The sequence below is a fragment of the Squalius cephalus genome, assembly GCF_949319135.1.
Source record: "Squalius cephalus genome assembly, chromosome: 22".
Classification (NCBI taxonomy): domain Eukaryota; kingdom Metazoa; phylum Chordata; class Actinopteri; order Cypriniformes; family Leuciscidae; genus Squalius; species Squalius cephalus.
In genome coordinates, this window is record NC_137143.1 from 33,126,912 (window position 1) to 33,139,411 (window position 12,500).

General features: G+C 45.2%; 1 protein-coding gene across 2 annotated transcripts in view; it reads right to left on the minus strand.

Annotated features, from left to right (window-relative positions):
* The window catches only part of LOC307149897 (nidogen-1-like), a 38,974-nt gene that overhangs the window by 21,849 nt on the left and 4,625 nt on the right, over nucleotides 1–12,500 (minus strand). For both annotated transcript variants that reach the window (XM_079856505.1, XM_079856504.1), the window contains exons 2-9: nucleotides 9,233–9,535; nucleotides 7,907–8,139; nucleotides 6,787–7,094; nucleotides 6,568–6,708; nucleotides 5,463–5,714; nucleotides 4,193–4,393; nucleotides 1,734–1,967; nucleotides 243–380 (exon numbers count right to left, since the gene is read on the minus strand). In XM_079856505.1, coding sequence (XP_079712631.1) covers nucleotides 243–380; nucleotides 1,734–1,967; nucleotides 4,193–4,393; nucleotides 5,463–5,714; nucleotides 6,568–6,708; nucleotides 6,787–7,094; nucleotides 7,907–8,139; nucleotides 9,233–9,535 — 1,810 coding nt within the window. The remainder of the gene's footprint in view (nucleotides 1–242; nucleotides 381–1,733; nucleotides 1,968–4,192; nucleotides 4,394–5,462; nucleotides 5,715–6,567; nucleotides 6,709–6,786; nucleotides 7,095–7,906; nucleotides 8,140–9,232; nucleotides 9,536–12,500) is intronic.

Sequence of the window (12,500 nt, forward strand, 5' to 3'; positions counted from 1 at the left end):
CTGGTGTCAGATACACACACTGAGCAGCTATACTATAAATTAACTAAATTAATAACTTTTTTACAACAGAAATGAAGCATCACTGATCTTACTGAAGCTGGACTGTGACGCTATTTTCTTCTGGACACAAACTTTGCATTATTCTCCTGTTTCCTCTGTAAATCTGCTCTGAAACTCTGTGTAGTGAAAGCGCAGTATAAATGAAGCTGCCTCGACCTGATCTGTGAAACCGAGTGGTTTACCGTAACACGCGCGGCCGTCTCCGGTGAAGCCCGAGGCGCATCGGCAGGAGAAGTCCTTCCCGTGAGCCGGTCGACACACGGCGTTGGTGTCGCAGCCGTGTCTGCCGGTGAAGCACGGGTTCTGCTCGGGGATCACACCTGGAACACACAACTGCACTTACTAACCATAACACATGCAAAGATTACACCACATCAGAAGCTTCTGAATCATAACACACGCATAAAACTCATGAATTAATGAAAACCGACCAAAAATACTTCCAGTCGATTATGCATCGTTTAACTATGGCCGTCAGGTTTCATAATCAATCCTCAAAATCACCACATAATGAATTAATAACTCCAAAATACATCTAATCTTAACAGCTCGATTGTTTATATCATTGTAAAAGTGTAACTATATCATCACAAAGCTCTCTACATAAAGCTGAATACATACATTTATCCAACTTTATCCGCATGCATACAGTACAGGCATGTAAAGCTATAGATATATAACTTTATACACACATACAACTGTGACTATATTATCGTCCAGCTCGAGGCATGAAGATATTAAAGTCCCCCGGTATCAATAACTGTATCCCTTAAACTCATCTTTCATCACCACAATGCATATTTAAAGGATTTTCCTTATAATAATAACGTCTCCATGCCTTAAAATATCTTGAATGTAACTCGAAACCCTTGCCTCATTTAGTATGCGTGGCTCTATGAATATGCAAATGATCCCCGCCTCCACTCACTCCCTCAGCTCAGAGATCCACTGGTTGACGATCACATGTTGATCTGATTGGTTACAAGGTAGTTTGTGACGTCAGAAACACCAGCGATTTCAAAGCGTGTTTTTGAGACTGTCTTTGGTTCACTGCAGTTTTAAGGAGGAAATACTCAGCAATGCTGTCGACTTATGAACTTACACACGGTTTGTCTTAAAGCAGATTAAAAACACCACATAGACACATAAACTACATTAAAAGCTGGATTTACACCACAGGGGGACTTTAAGATATTCTAAACATTAGCATCAGGATTTTCTGCTAGGAAACGATGTGTTGAAGAAGCACATCTGGGCCTGTCAGAGTTTAACCTGATCTAAACCTAAAAACCGACACTGAAATACCGGCTCGTCACGGATCTGGCAGATGTTCGTGCTCTTGAGCTTTAACTCGGATCCGCTTACATGAAGCACACAAACACACACAGTGATAAACATCAGCGGGAGACTGAGATAGACACACACACACGAGCTTCACTAGCAGCTGCGATCGACTCACACAGATTTACTACATTTACATTTATTCATCTAGCAGAGTGATTTCTGAAGGATCATGTGACACTGAAGACTGGAGTAATGATGCTGAACATTCAGCTTTGATCACAGGAATAAATTACATTTTAAAATATATAAATATGTCATAAAATTCCTAAATTGCTGTGAGCGCTGAGGTGTGCTTTAATCATCAGTGTGGAGAGTGTACGTTTGCTCACTGTGGACGGAGCCGATCTTGTTGCTCATGGCGAAGCGGATCAGCTGGTTGCTGGAGTCGTACATGACGAAGATCTGGTCGATGCTGAGCTGCTGGCGTTCGGGGTCCGTGAGCAAGAGCGCCCCCTGTGGACAGCTCTGGAAGCGCAGGCTCTGGGTCCACAGGTAGCTGTGCGTGCGCACGCTACCGTCAGGCATGCTAACACTGTATTCCCGCCGCGACGACGACGTGATCACTGAGAACATCACACAGAAATACAGGCATTAGAAAACAACTTCCTTTAACTCAATACAGGCATTCGTTAGCAAAATCATTCAGGAGCCTCTACTGTAGAAACCTTTGATCGGAGAATTCAGAGTTTGTTACTGGTATAAATGACATTTATACAGCACTCATATATAGTGTTGTTGGGGAAAGTTATATGCATTAAAAGTAACGCATTACAATATTGCGTTACTTCTTGAAAAAGTAACTAATTGTTACTAGTAGTTACTTAGTTACTTTTAATGGAAAGTAATACGTTACGTTACTTTTGCGTTATTTTTCCTCACCTGGGCTGGGCTTACTTGTTTTTTAATAACAACAACAAAAATATCTATTTTTGCCAAATGTTAAGGCCCTTTCACAGCAAAAGTGAAGTGAATAAGAAGTGTAATTTAATATATTTAACTATTGCAGGTTTGTAATGTTCTGAGATTGCATTTCACTGTTAGTATTCATTTCGAGTAATCTGGGGGTTTTTTTGCAAGTGAGATGAGTAAATGGCTGCTCACATTTATTCTAAAACTATAATAACCATCAGGTTTACACAGCGCGTGCACGCGCGCACACACACACACACACACACACACACACACACACACACACACACACACACACACACACACACACACACACACACACACAAACACACACACACACAATGCCTGATTTCACTCAACATGGGGACACGAGAACTGCCGGTCAATAAATGTGAACTAGCTAGAACTAGGGGAGGTGGAGCTGGAGCTGGTGAGGTGGAGCTGGGGAGGTGGAGCTGGTGAGGTGGAGCTGGGGAGGTGGAGCTGGAGCTGGGGAGCTGGAGCTGGGGAGGTGGAGCTGGGGAGGTGGAGCTGGAGCTGGGGAGGTTGAGCTGGAGCTGGGGAGCTGGAGCTGGGGAGGTTGAGCTGGAGCTGGGGAGCTGGAGGTGGAGCTGGGAGGAGGAGGTGGAGCTGGGGAGCTGGAGGTGGAGCTGGGGAGCTGGAGGTGGAGCTGGGAGGAGGAGGTGAGAGGTGGAGGTGGAGCTGGGGAGGTGGAGGTGGAGCTGGGGAGCTGGAGGTGGAGCTGGGAGGAGGAGGTGAGAGGTGGAGGTGGAGCTGGGGAGGTGGAGGTGGAGCTGGGAGGAGGAGGTGGGAGGTGGAGGTGGAGCTGGGGAGGTGGAGCTGGAGCTGGGGAGGTGGAGCTGGGGAGGTGGAGCTGGAGCTGGGAGGAGGAGGTGGGAGGTGGAGGTGGAGCTGGGGAGGTGGAGCTGGAGCTGGGGAGGTGGAGCTGGGGAGGTGGAGCTGGGGAGGTGGAGGTGTAGCTGGGAGGAGGAGGTGGGAGGTGGAGATGGAGGTGGAGCTGGGGAGGTGGAAGTGGAGCTGGGGAGGTGGAGGTGGGAGGTGGAGCTGGGGAGGTGGAGGTGGAGGTGGGAGGTGGAGCTGGGGAACTGGAGCTGGGGAGGTGGAGCTGGGGAGCTGGAGGTGGAGCTGGGGAGGTGGAGCTGGAGCTGGGGAGGTGGAGCTGGGGAGGTGGAGGTGGAGCTGGGGAGCTGGAGCTGGGGAGCTGGAGCTGGGGAGCTGGAGCTGGGGAGGTGGAGCTGGGGAGCTGGAGCTGGGGAGGTGGAGGTGGAGCTGGGGAGCTGGAGCTGGGGAGCTGGAGCTGGGGAGCTGGAGCTGGGGAGGTGGAGCTGGGGAGCTGGAGCTGGGGAGGTGGAGCTGGGGAGCTGGAGCTGGGGAGCTGGAGCTGGGGAGGTGGAGCTGGGGAGCTGGAGCTGGGGAGCTGGAGCTGGGGAGGTGGAGGTGGAGCTGGGGAGCTGGAGCTGGGGAGCTGGAGCTGGGGAGGTGGAGGTGGAGCTGGGGAGGTGGAGGTGGAGCTGGGGAGGTGGAGGTGGAGCTGGGGAGGTGGAGGTGGAGCTGGGGAGGTGGAGGGACGCCAGAACAGCTGATGCCGGAGCGAGGAGATCTTTTAATTGAAAGATTAGATGGGTTCACTCCTCCCGAAATTACGTTGTGAACTTCACTAATTTTTTATCCCAAATTTGTATCAATTTTACTGGTAGTCACTGTGTGAAGAATGTTTGGGTATAATATGTCTCAGTTTACTTTACTTTGCTCTCCTCACTGAACTACAGTGTCCTGCACACACTAGTGAAAAATATCAAAACTGATATCTGGTTTCAGAATAATGTGTGTGTTGAGTGTAGAGATGCGGGTCCCTCACGGTTGCTGGAGTGCTGGTAGACCTCGCTGTACGCTGGGATCTGGACCGTGGCTCCGGGCGGCACCTCGGGGATCCGGCCGTCCAGGTGTGTGTTGACCAGCAGGTGATCGTGCTCGTCGATGCCGCCGAACTCCTGCATGATGCTCAGCTTCTCGTTGCCGGGCAGGAACGTGACCTCTGCCTGGCGAGTGAAGACTCCTCCTGTGGACACGAGAGAAGGAGACGGGTCAGTGACCTCTGACCTCTGACCCTGAGCATGTGTTTCCACTGCAGATCAATCTCACAGGAACGGCTTGAGAGTTAATATCATGCAGAGAGAGAAGGAGAAGGAGAAGCAGGAGATTCCATGAGGAACAACAGTTTATCCATTCACAGTCACAATTAATAATAATGTTGCAGAATAATTTCAGTATTAAGGCCCGTTCACACAGAGGACTATAACTATATAGATTTAATAATAATTCTAATTCTAATTCTATAATCATAGCAGAGTCCACGGCACTACTATAATGATAATGGCACAGAGGAATGATATCACTGGAATTATTTTATTCAGCTGATAAACGATAAAAACACTGACAGCCAATCAGAATCCATCCTGCTTCAAGAGAGCCAGCATTTAAAGCGACAGACGACATTAACTGCACAAACGACATCAACTTATAATAAACAGAACGAGATCGAGCGATGGTGTGAACGCTGATGTAGTTATCGTTATAGTTATTGTTACAGTTATCGCTATAGTTATATTTATTGTTATAGATATTGTTGTAAGTATCATTATTCTTATTGCTAAAGTTATCGTTATAGTTATCATTATATTTATATTTATCCTTATAGTTATCATTATAGTTATGGCTATCGTTATAGGTATCATTAACGTTAAAGTTATCATTATATGTATCATTATAGTTATCGTTATAGTTACCATTATACTAATCATCATTGTTATCATTATATTTATCGTTATAGTTATCATTATATTTATATTTATCATTATATTTATTGTTATAGTTATAGTTATTGTTATAGTTATCATTAGTTATATTTACAGTTATTATATTTATCATTATAGTTATATTTATCATTATTTAATTAATTAATTTTGTGTAAAATTTTGTTATAGTTAATATTATTAACAATATCAAAAATAATAATAATAATGTAACAACATTGTTCAATCTATTGTTAATTATTAATCTTAATAATAATATAGTTAATAGCATTAGCTGTTGAATGCTTGAGAGTTTTGTGGGTCCCGCTGTGTTACCGATGAGGCTGAAGCCGTTGTGGTGTCCGGGTTGCTGGAGCGCGAAGGCCCATCCGATGGCCTCTCCCAGAGCCGGCAGCGGCTGCAGCGACGCTCCCACACTAGCCGGGATGCTGCTCACCGCGATGTACGCTCGCCCGTCGTTCGCCACCACATACGAGTGCAGGTCGTTGTTGGAGAACTCCACCGGAGACGGAGAATCCCCCACGAAGATCCTGCCGTTCAGCTTCCCGTTCATCCGCTGCGGTTTCCCTGTGGATTCGGATGACAGCGCCATCATTCAGGGATTCATGGGTGTTTATGCACAGAATGGAAGTTTATATGTAAGGGATAAAGTAGATCCAGCCGGTCTTTATCTCAGAATAAACCTGACAGGGGGATCAGGACTAACATCAGCCTGAAGGGGTTTAATCTGAGATCACACGCACGCACGCACGCACACACACACACACACACACACACACCTGAAGGGGTTTAATCTGAGATCACACACACACACACGCACGCACGCACACACTCTCTCACACATACACACACACACACACACCTGAAGGGGTTTAATCTGAGATCACACACACACACAAACACACACACACACACACACACACACACACACACACACACACACACACACACACACACACACACACCTGAAGGGGTTTTATTCTGAGATCACACACACACACACACACACACACATTCACGTCTGGTTTACTATCTTTGTGGGGACTCTCTATAGACGTAATGGTTTTTATACTGTACAAACTGTATATTCTGTCCGCTTACACTAACCCTACCCCTAAACCTAACCATCACACACACACGCACACACACACACACACACACACACACACACACACACACACACACACTAACCCGGGTAGGGCTAAACCTACCCTTCACACACACACACACACACACACACACACACACACACACACACACACACACACACACACACACAAACACTCTCTCTCAAACACACACACACACACACACACACACACACCTGAAGGGGGTTTATTCTGAGATAACAACCGGCTGGATGTGCATTATCCCGCTTATTACACGGACACGGGAAGGTTGCAGCTTTGTTTCAACGCACCTTCAGCGACGCAATCCTTGCCGTTGCCATAGTAACCAGGGTTGCAGTGACAGCAGTATCCGTCGGCGTAATCTCGGCATTCGGCGAAAGCGGAGCACTTGTGCTTGTTGCTGGAGCACGTCTCGTGGTTATAGGAAAACACTGAAATAAAAACAGATATATTAATACGTATGTATGAAACATAAGATTTACTCAGTGTAGCCACAGCTTTCCCCTGACCTTCGACACTGAGCTCGTCTTCATCGATGATCAGAACCTGCGGGTTCTGCCGGCTCTGCGGGTTCTGCGGGGGAACGTAACGGTACTGGAGCTCGTCAGAGGTGGAGGACTCGGAGATCGGATCCGGACGGGACGTGAGCGTTTCATACGGAAGCTCTGTGACCTCTGTGACCTCTGTGACCTCCGTGATCTCGGTGACCTCCGTGACCTCCGTGACCTCTGTGACCATGCCGGGCATGATGGAGCTGAACAACGGAGACGTGCCGATCTCGAAAACCCAAACGCCAGGCCGGCCCGAGTTTGTCTTCCTGAGGAGTTTGAAGAGGAGTTGTAAACAATAATGGAGTGGTTGATTATGATTTGACTTTTCTAGCTTTAGTTAGTGTGTAATGTTGCTGTTTGAGCATAAACAACATCTGCAAAGTTACGACTCAGAGTTCAGAGCAAAGGGAGAGATTTGCTTTTACAGAAATCGCTTCTTAAGAACTACAACAAACGGCTGGTAGAGACTACAATGAGCTTCTCCACGGGTTAGTGACATCACCAACCCTCAAATTTACATAAACCCCGCCCCCGGAACACGATTTATAGATTATCAAGACAGAATATGCTAATCAATGACTAGAAGATCGTTAACTCCACATCAGCTGCATAAACTCATCAACTAACCGTTCAGAAATGTCCTGTTGCTTCTACATGTGTCACTTCTAGAGTCTCTCCATCATTGTCCGACTCCGGTTTGAACATAAAAGGCTAAACGTTTATGAAATTTTCAGTAATGTGTGTGTGAGGTAATCAAAGCTGCTAAAAATGAGCTCTTGAAGCTCCGCCCCCTGTGCCGGGAGCAGTGGCTCATTTGCATTTAAAGGGACACACACAAAAACGGTGTGTTTTTGCTCACCCTCAAAAAGTGACAATTTTAACATGATATAATAATATCTGTGGGGTATTTAGAGCTGAAACTTCACACACACACTCTGGGGACATCAGAGACTTATTGTACATCTTGTGAAAAGGGCATTATAGGACCGCTTTAATACTGCACCTTCTGAATCACATGTTCTCATGTTGCATGTGACGAGATTAATGAGACCCACAGAACTGTGTGTAAATGTCTTACAGTGCGAGAGCGCGGACAGACTCCTCGCTGTCGTCAGTGATGCGATAGTAAGAGCCCTGAGTCTTGGCCCAGCCGAACCAGCCCGGCACCAAGCCTTCACTGAACCCGACCTCGACCAGCACGTCTTCATCATCTATGAGCGAGGAGCTGAACTGAGTCTCCTCCTCGGGATACAGCAGGATAGCGTACGACGCCGAGTCCATGTTTGCTACAACGAGCTGGAACGTATTTCTCTGCAGAAGTTTGAAAGCAGTATTTGTCATGCTAAAGATGTTGTGTTGTGAGCTGAGTAATGGTTGTCTTCTGTACAGCTGAAACTACTTTCACTCTGCAACATTAAAGGAGTCGCTCACTTCAGAATTAAAATTTCCTGATAATTTACTCTCCTCCACGTCATCCAAGATTTTCATGTCTTTCTTTCTTCATTAGAAAAGACATTAAGGTTTTTGAGGAAAACATTCCAGGATGTTTCTCCATATAGTGACTTCAATGGGGTCCAACGGGTCGAAGGTCCAGATGTCAGTTTCAGTGCAGCTTGAAAGTCTCGCCACGATCCAGCCGAGGAATAAGAGTCTCATCTAGACAAACCAGTGGACGTTTTATGACAAAAATAAACATTTATATACTTTTAACCACAGATGCTCATCTTGCACTAGCTGTGATGAAAGGTCACGCGTGTTCTGGTTCAGAAATGTAGGATAGGGTGAAAAACTCTCATCTCATTTTCTCCTCCAACTTCAAAATCGTCCAACATCGTTGGTTTACCTTTTATTTATGTATTTTTTGTAAATGGCGTTTGACTCAGTCTTTGCACGTCTGCTTTGTAAACACTGGGTCTGTTCTTACGCCTACATCACGCTTGACCTTTCAACGTAATGTGTGTCTCATCACAGCTGTGCAAGACCAGCATTAGTGGTTAAAAGTATATAAATGTTTATTTGTTATAAAATGTCCGCTGTTTTGTCTAGATGAGACTCTTATTCCTCGGCTGGATCGTGTCGAGACTTTGAAGCTGCACTGAAACTCACATCTGGACCTTCGACCCGTTGGACCCCATTGAAGACACTATATGGAGGAACATCCTGGAGTGTTTTCCTCAAAAACCTTAATTTCTTTTTCGACTGAAGAAAGAAAGACATGAACATCTTGGATGATGTGGAGGAGAGTAAATTATCAGGAAGTCTTAATTCTGAAGTGAACTAATCCTTTAACATTGTTATTTTCTTTGAAACAATCAGTGCTGCAAAAAGTGGTTTATAAATAAAGGCAGCTTGACTTCTTAACTAACGCTTGGAACTGCAAATCATTCAGATTTCAGGGACGTACCATTAACTCAAGTCCATCTCCTCTTCCTCGCTGACCCTGAGCCAACACGTTCTCCCAGGTCACGATGACGGCGTGAGTGGGATCAATCCCATCGTCATTGGGAAACGCTTGGCTGATGTGATCTGCGGCTCTCCGGAGAACATCCGGGCTCTTCTCCTGCCGGAAGTAAACGTATCCGGCGCCATCGCTCGTGTCCAGATCTCCCAGGAAAGCTGCGATCATGCCGAAGCTGGCCGGCATCTTCCCCAGGTACTCGGACTCATCGTTGGGTTCGGCCAGAGACACGAAGCCATTAGTGCTGACCTGCGGAGAGCAGAACATCAGCACGCCGGACCGAGGAAACATGTTCGGATCTGTTCCGAGAGTTTAGATGCAAGCTGAGCACTTTAGCACTTTAACACAGAGATTAAATTATAATCCTGGCAAACAAACCTTTGTGATGACTGTTAGTATTGATCATCTGAACAAACACCTAAACACTTTCAAGGAATAATACCTCTCATCATGTGGCTTGTTGAGGAGATGTGAAAAGGTAAAAAATCTTATAAACATGCATATCTAGCGAGCAGAATACAGAACACACCACACACACAAAATACACTGCATAGTCTTGCACACGGCAAGAAAAAAAGGTTGCACATTTTTGCACATTGGAAAATAAAAGAGCTTTGCATATTCTTGTATATCATAAGAAAGCAACTTAAAGCACAAAAACAAAGTTCATGATTACAGTTTCCATCAATAAAATAATCAATAAAGTATAACACAAGCCATAATGATCAACGATTGTAAAAACTGATGTGTTCTTCTTACTAATGTTGCAAATTTTAAGAGCAAGCATAGCCTACATTAAGCTTAGTTTAAGAGAATCAATGGCTTGTGATTCTTTTAGTAATTAGGGCCCGAGCACCGATGGCGAGAGGACCCTATTGTTTTTTCTTCTTCTTCTTCTTCTCCAAAGTGAATCGCTTTTTTGAGGGCCTAAACATGCTCGAAAACTCATGAATCTTTGCACACGCTTCAGAAGTGGTGAAAATTTACGTGTGATATGGGTTTCAGAATTGGGTGGGGCAAAATGGCTCAATTGCCCACCCTACATTATTGCCCCGGCTCTACGTTTCACTTACAGGTATGCAGTTTTTGCCATTTCCAGACGTTGTACTTTAACAAACTCCTCCTACAGTTTTGATCTGATCCTTTGTAAATTTGGTGAGTGTAATCTTAAGGCCTTTGCGACGTTAAATTGCGAAGATCTTGAGTTTTCGTCTAAGGGTGTGCCCTCGGCGACCTGACAAATGTGTGGGGCAAAATGGCTCAATAGCGCCCCCTACATTATTGCCCCGGCTCTATGTTTCACGTACAGGTATGAAATTTGGTACATACATGTAATGACCCAATACCTACAAAAAAGTCTCTTGGAGCATAGCCCTAAACACAACAGGAAGTGATCTATTTTTAACTTCCAGACATCTTAATTTCCAGACATTGTACATTAACGAACTCCTCCTACAGTTTTGATCTGATCCTCTTCAAATTTGGTGAGTGTAATCTTAATGCCTTTGAGATGTTAAATTGCGAAGATCTTGAGTTTTCGTCGAATGGTGTGTCCTCGGCGGCCTGACAAATGTAGATGTGCACACCCAATTTCGGCCTTTTGGTGATATATGCATGATCAGATAAGTTCAATATTAATGTTGCTTGCAGTTCCGATGTTGCTAGGCAACCACAGACAGCCTGCAGTAACTCAGGCATACAATGTCCAATCTGCCCCAAACGTCACTTGTTTGATAAGATTCCTGTCCTGAACACATGACCATGCTCATATTCGGTTTTAGTAATAGCGCCACCTGCTGGTAGCAGGAAGTGTGGCAAATACAAATTACCTTAACATAGTCCTCCTATATTTACATGCTGCCCACCGTGCTCTGTTTTCCTAAAGGCGCCGGGTGGCGGTGGTACGGGTGCGAGGGCCCTTTTCATCGCTGCTTGCAGCTTTAATTAAAGTTGTTCTTGCATTAAATCCCAGTTTAAATCCGCGCCTATGCTGCAAACGACACACACATGGCACAGGATCGGATGTTTCCCAGCAGGAACAGACACGCCGTCTCATCCGACGCCTTGTAAACCAGCAGTGATGTTTTCTGGGGTCTGGGGTGTCGTCACACTTGAAAGGCTGTAGTGCCACTTAAAGTGTGTGTGTTTGTGTGTGTATGAGCTTTTCTTTAACGAGCTTCTTCAAGTGAACGGCAGGGGAGCTGCTTGACCTGAGGAGAAGCTCTTCCATGTCTTAATCGAGAGATCAACTAAACAAACAATAGTTCTGTTACAAAATCCAAAGTGGCTCCTGGAATCTCGAACCTCAAGGAAAGCCAAAAGTGCCAAAAAGTACAAAGAAACCCTGATAACCCTGAGCTTTAGAGCTGAAGATCTGCACGAGAGACTGGAGCAGCTGCCAGATCTAGACGAGAAACACACGGATCGACTGGAGAAACGCCAACAGAACACACGCTTGAAGCATTACACACTTATCTTGGGTTTCGTGAAGTGAAATATTGAATATTTTTGTGGATAATAAGTCAAACAAGTTGTGATCCACTTCTAAACTTCAGCGCAGCTCCAAGTGAACAATGACTCTTGGCTTCATGGAAGAAGGGAAGAAGTTTGAGCACAGAATGAGAGATCTGAGAGTGATTGACCGTACAGCTGTGTGTGTGTGTGTGTGTGTGTGTGTGTGTGTGTGTGTGTGTGTGTGTGTGTGTGTGAGAGAGAGAGAGAGAGAGAGAGAGAGAACCCTGAGAAACACACACATCCTCCACCTGCAAACCAGAACTGACTGACCCAGCGGAGAACAACCCTATAGACCTCTATATGATCAACATGGTATTTTCACACACTCTCCTCCAGTGCTTCTGTGTCTGATCGAGAGTTTAGACTCTTTTATCAAGTAAAAGTCTTTCAGTATAACTGTACAAACGTCCTCCTTCAGCTCGAGCTTCACGAGTCTTTCTGCTGTCAATCTACACTGATTTTATCAAGTAAACCAAGAATAACTCTGATATTGTTGGTAATATTTCAGCTGGACTGAAGCAGGTTTACTTGATTATAATCATCATTTATTATAAAAATCACGAGTATCAAATATGATCATCAGGCTTTTGAGGAAGGGTTATTTGTTCATCTCTCAATCATAGTTTTATTGCATAGTATTATGTTTTAAAAATACAGATCATAAAACTAAGCATTTAAATATCATCTTACTAAGACATAT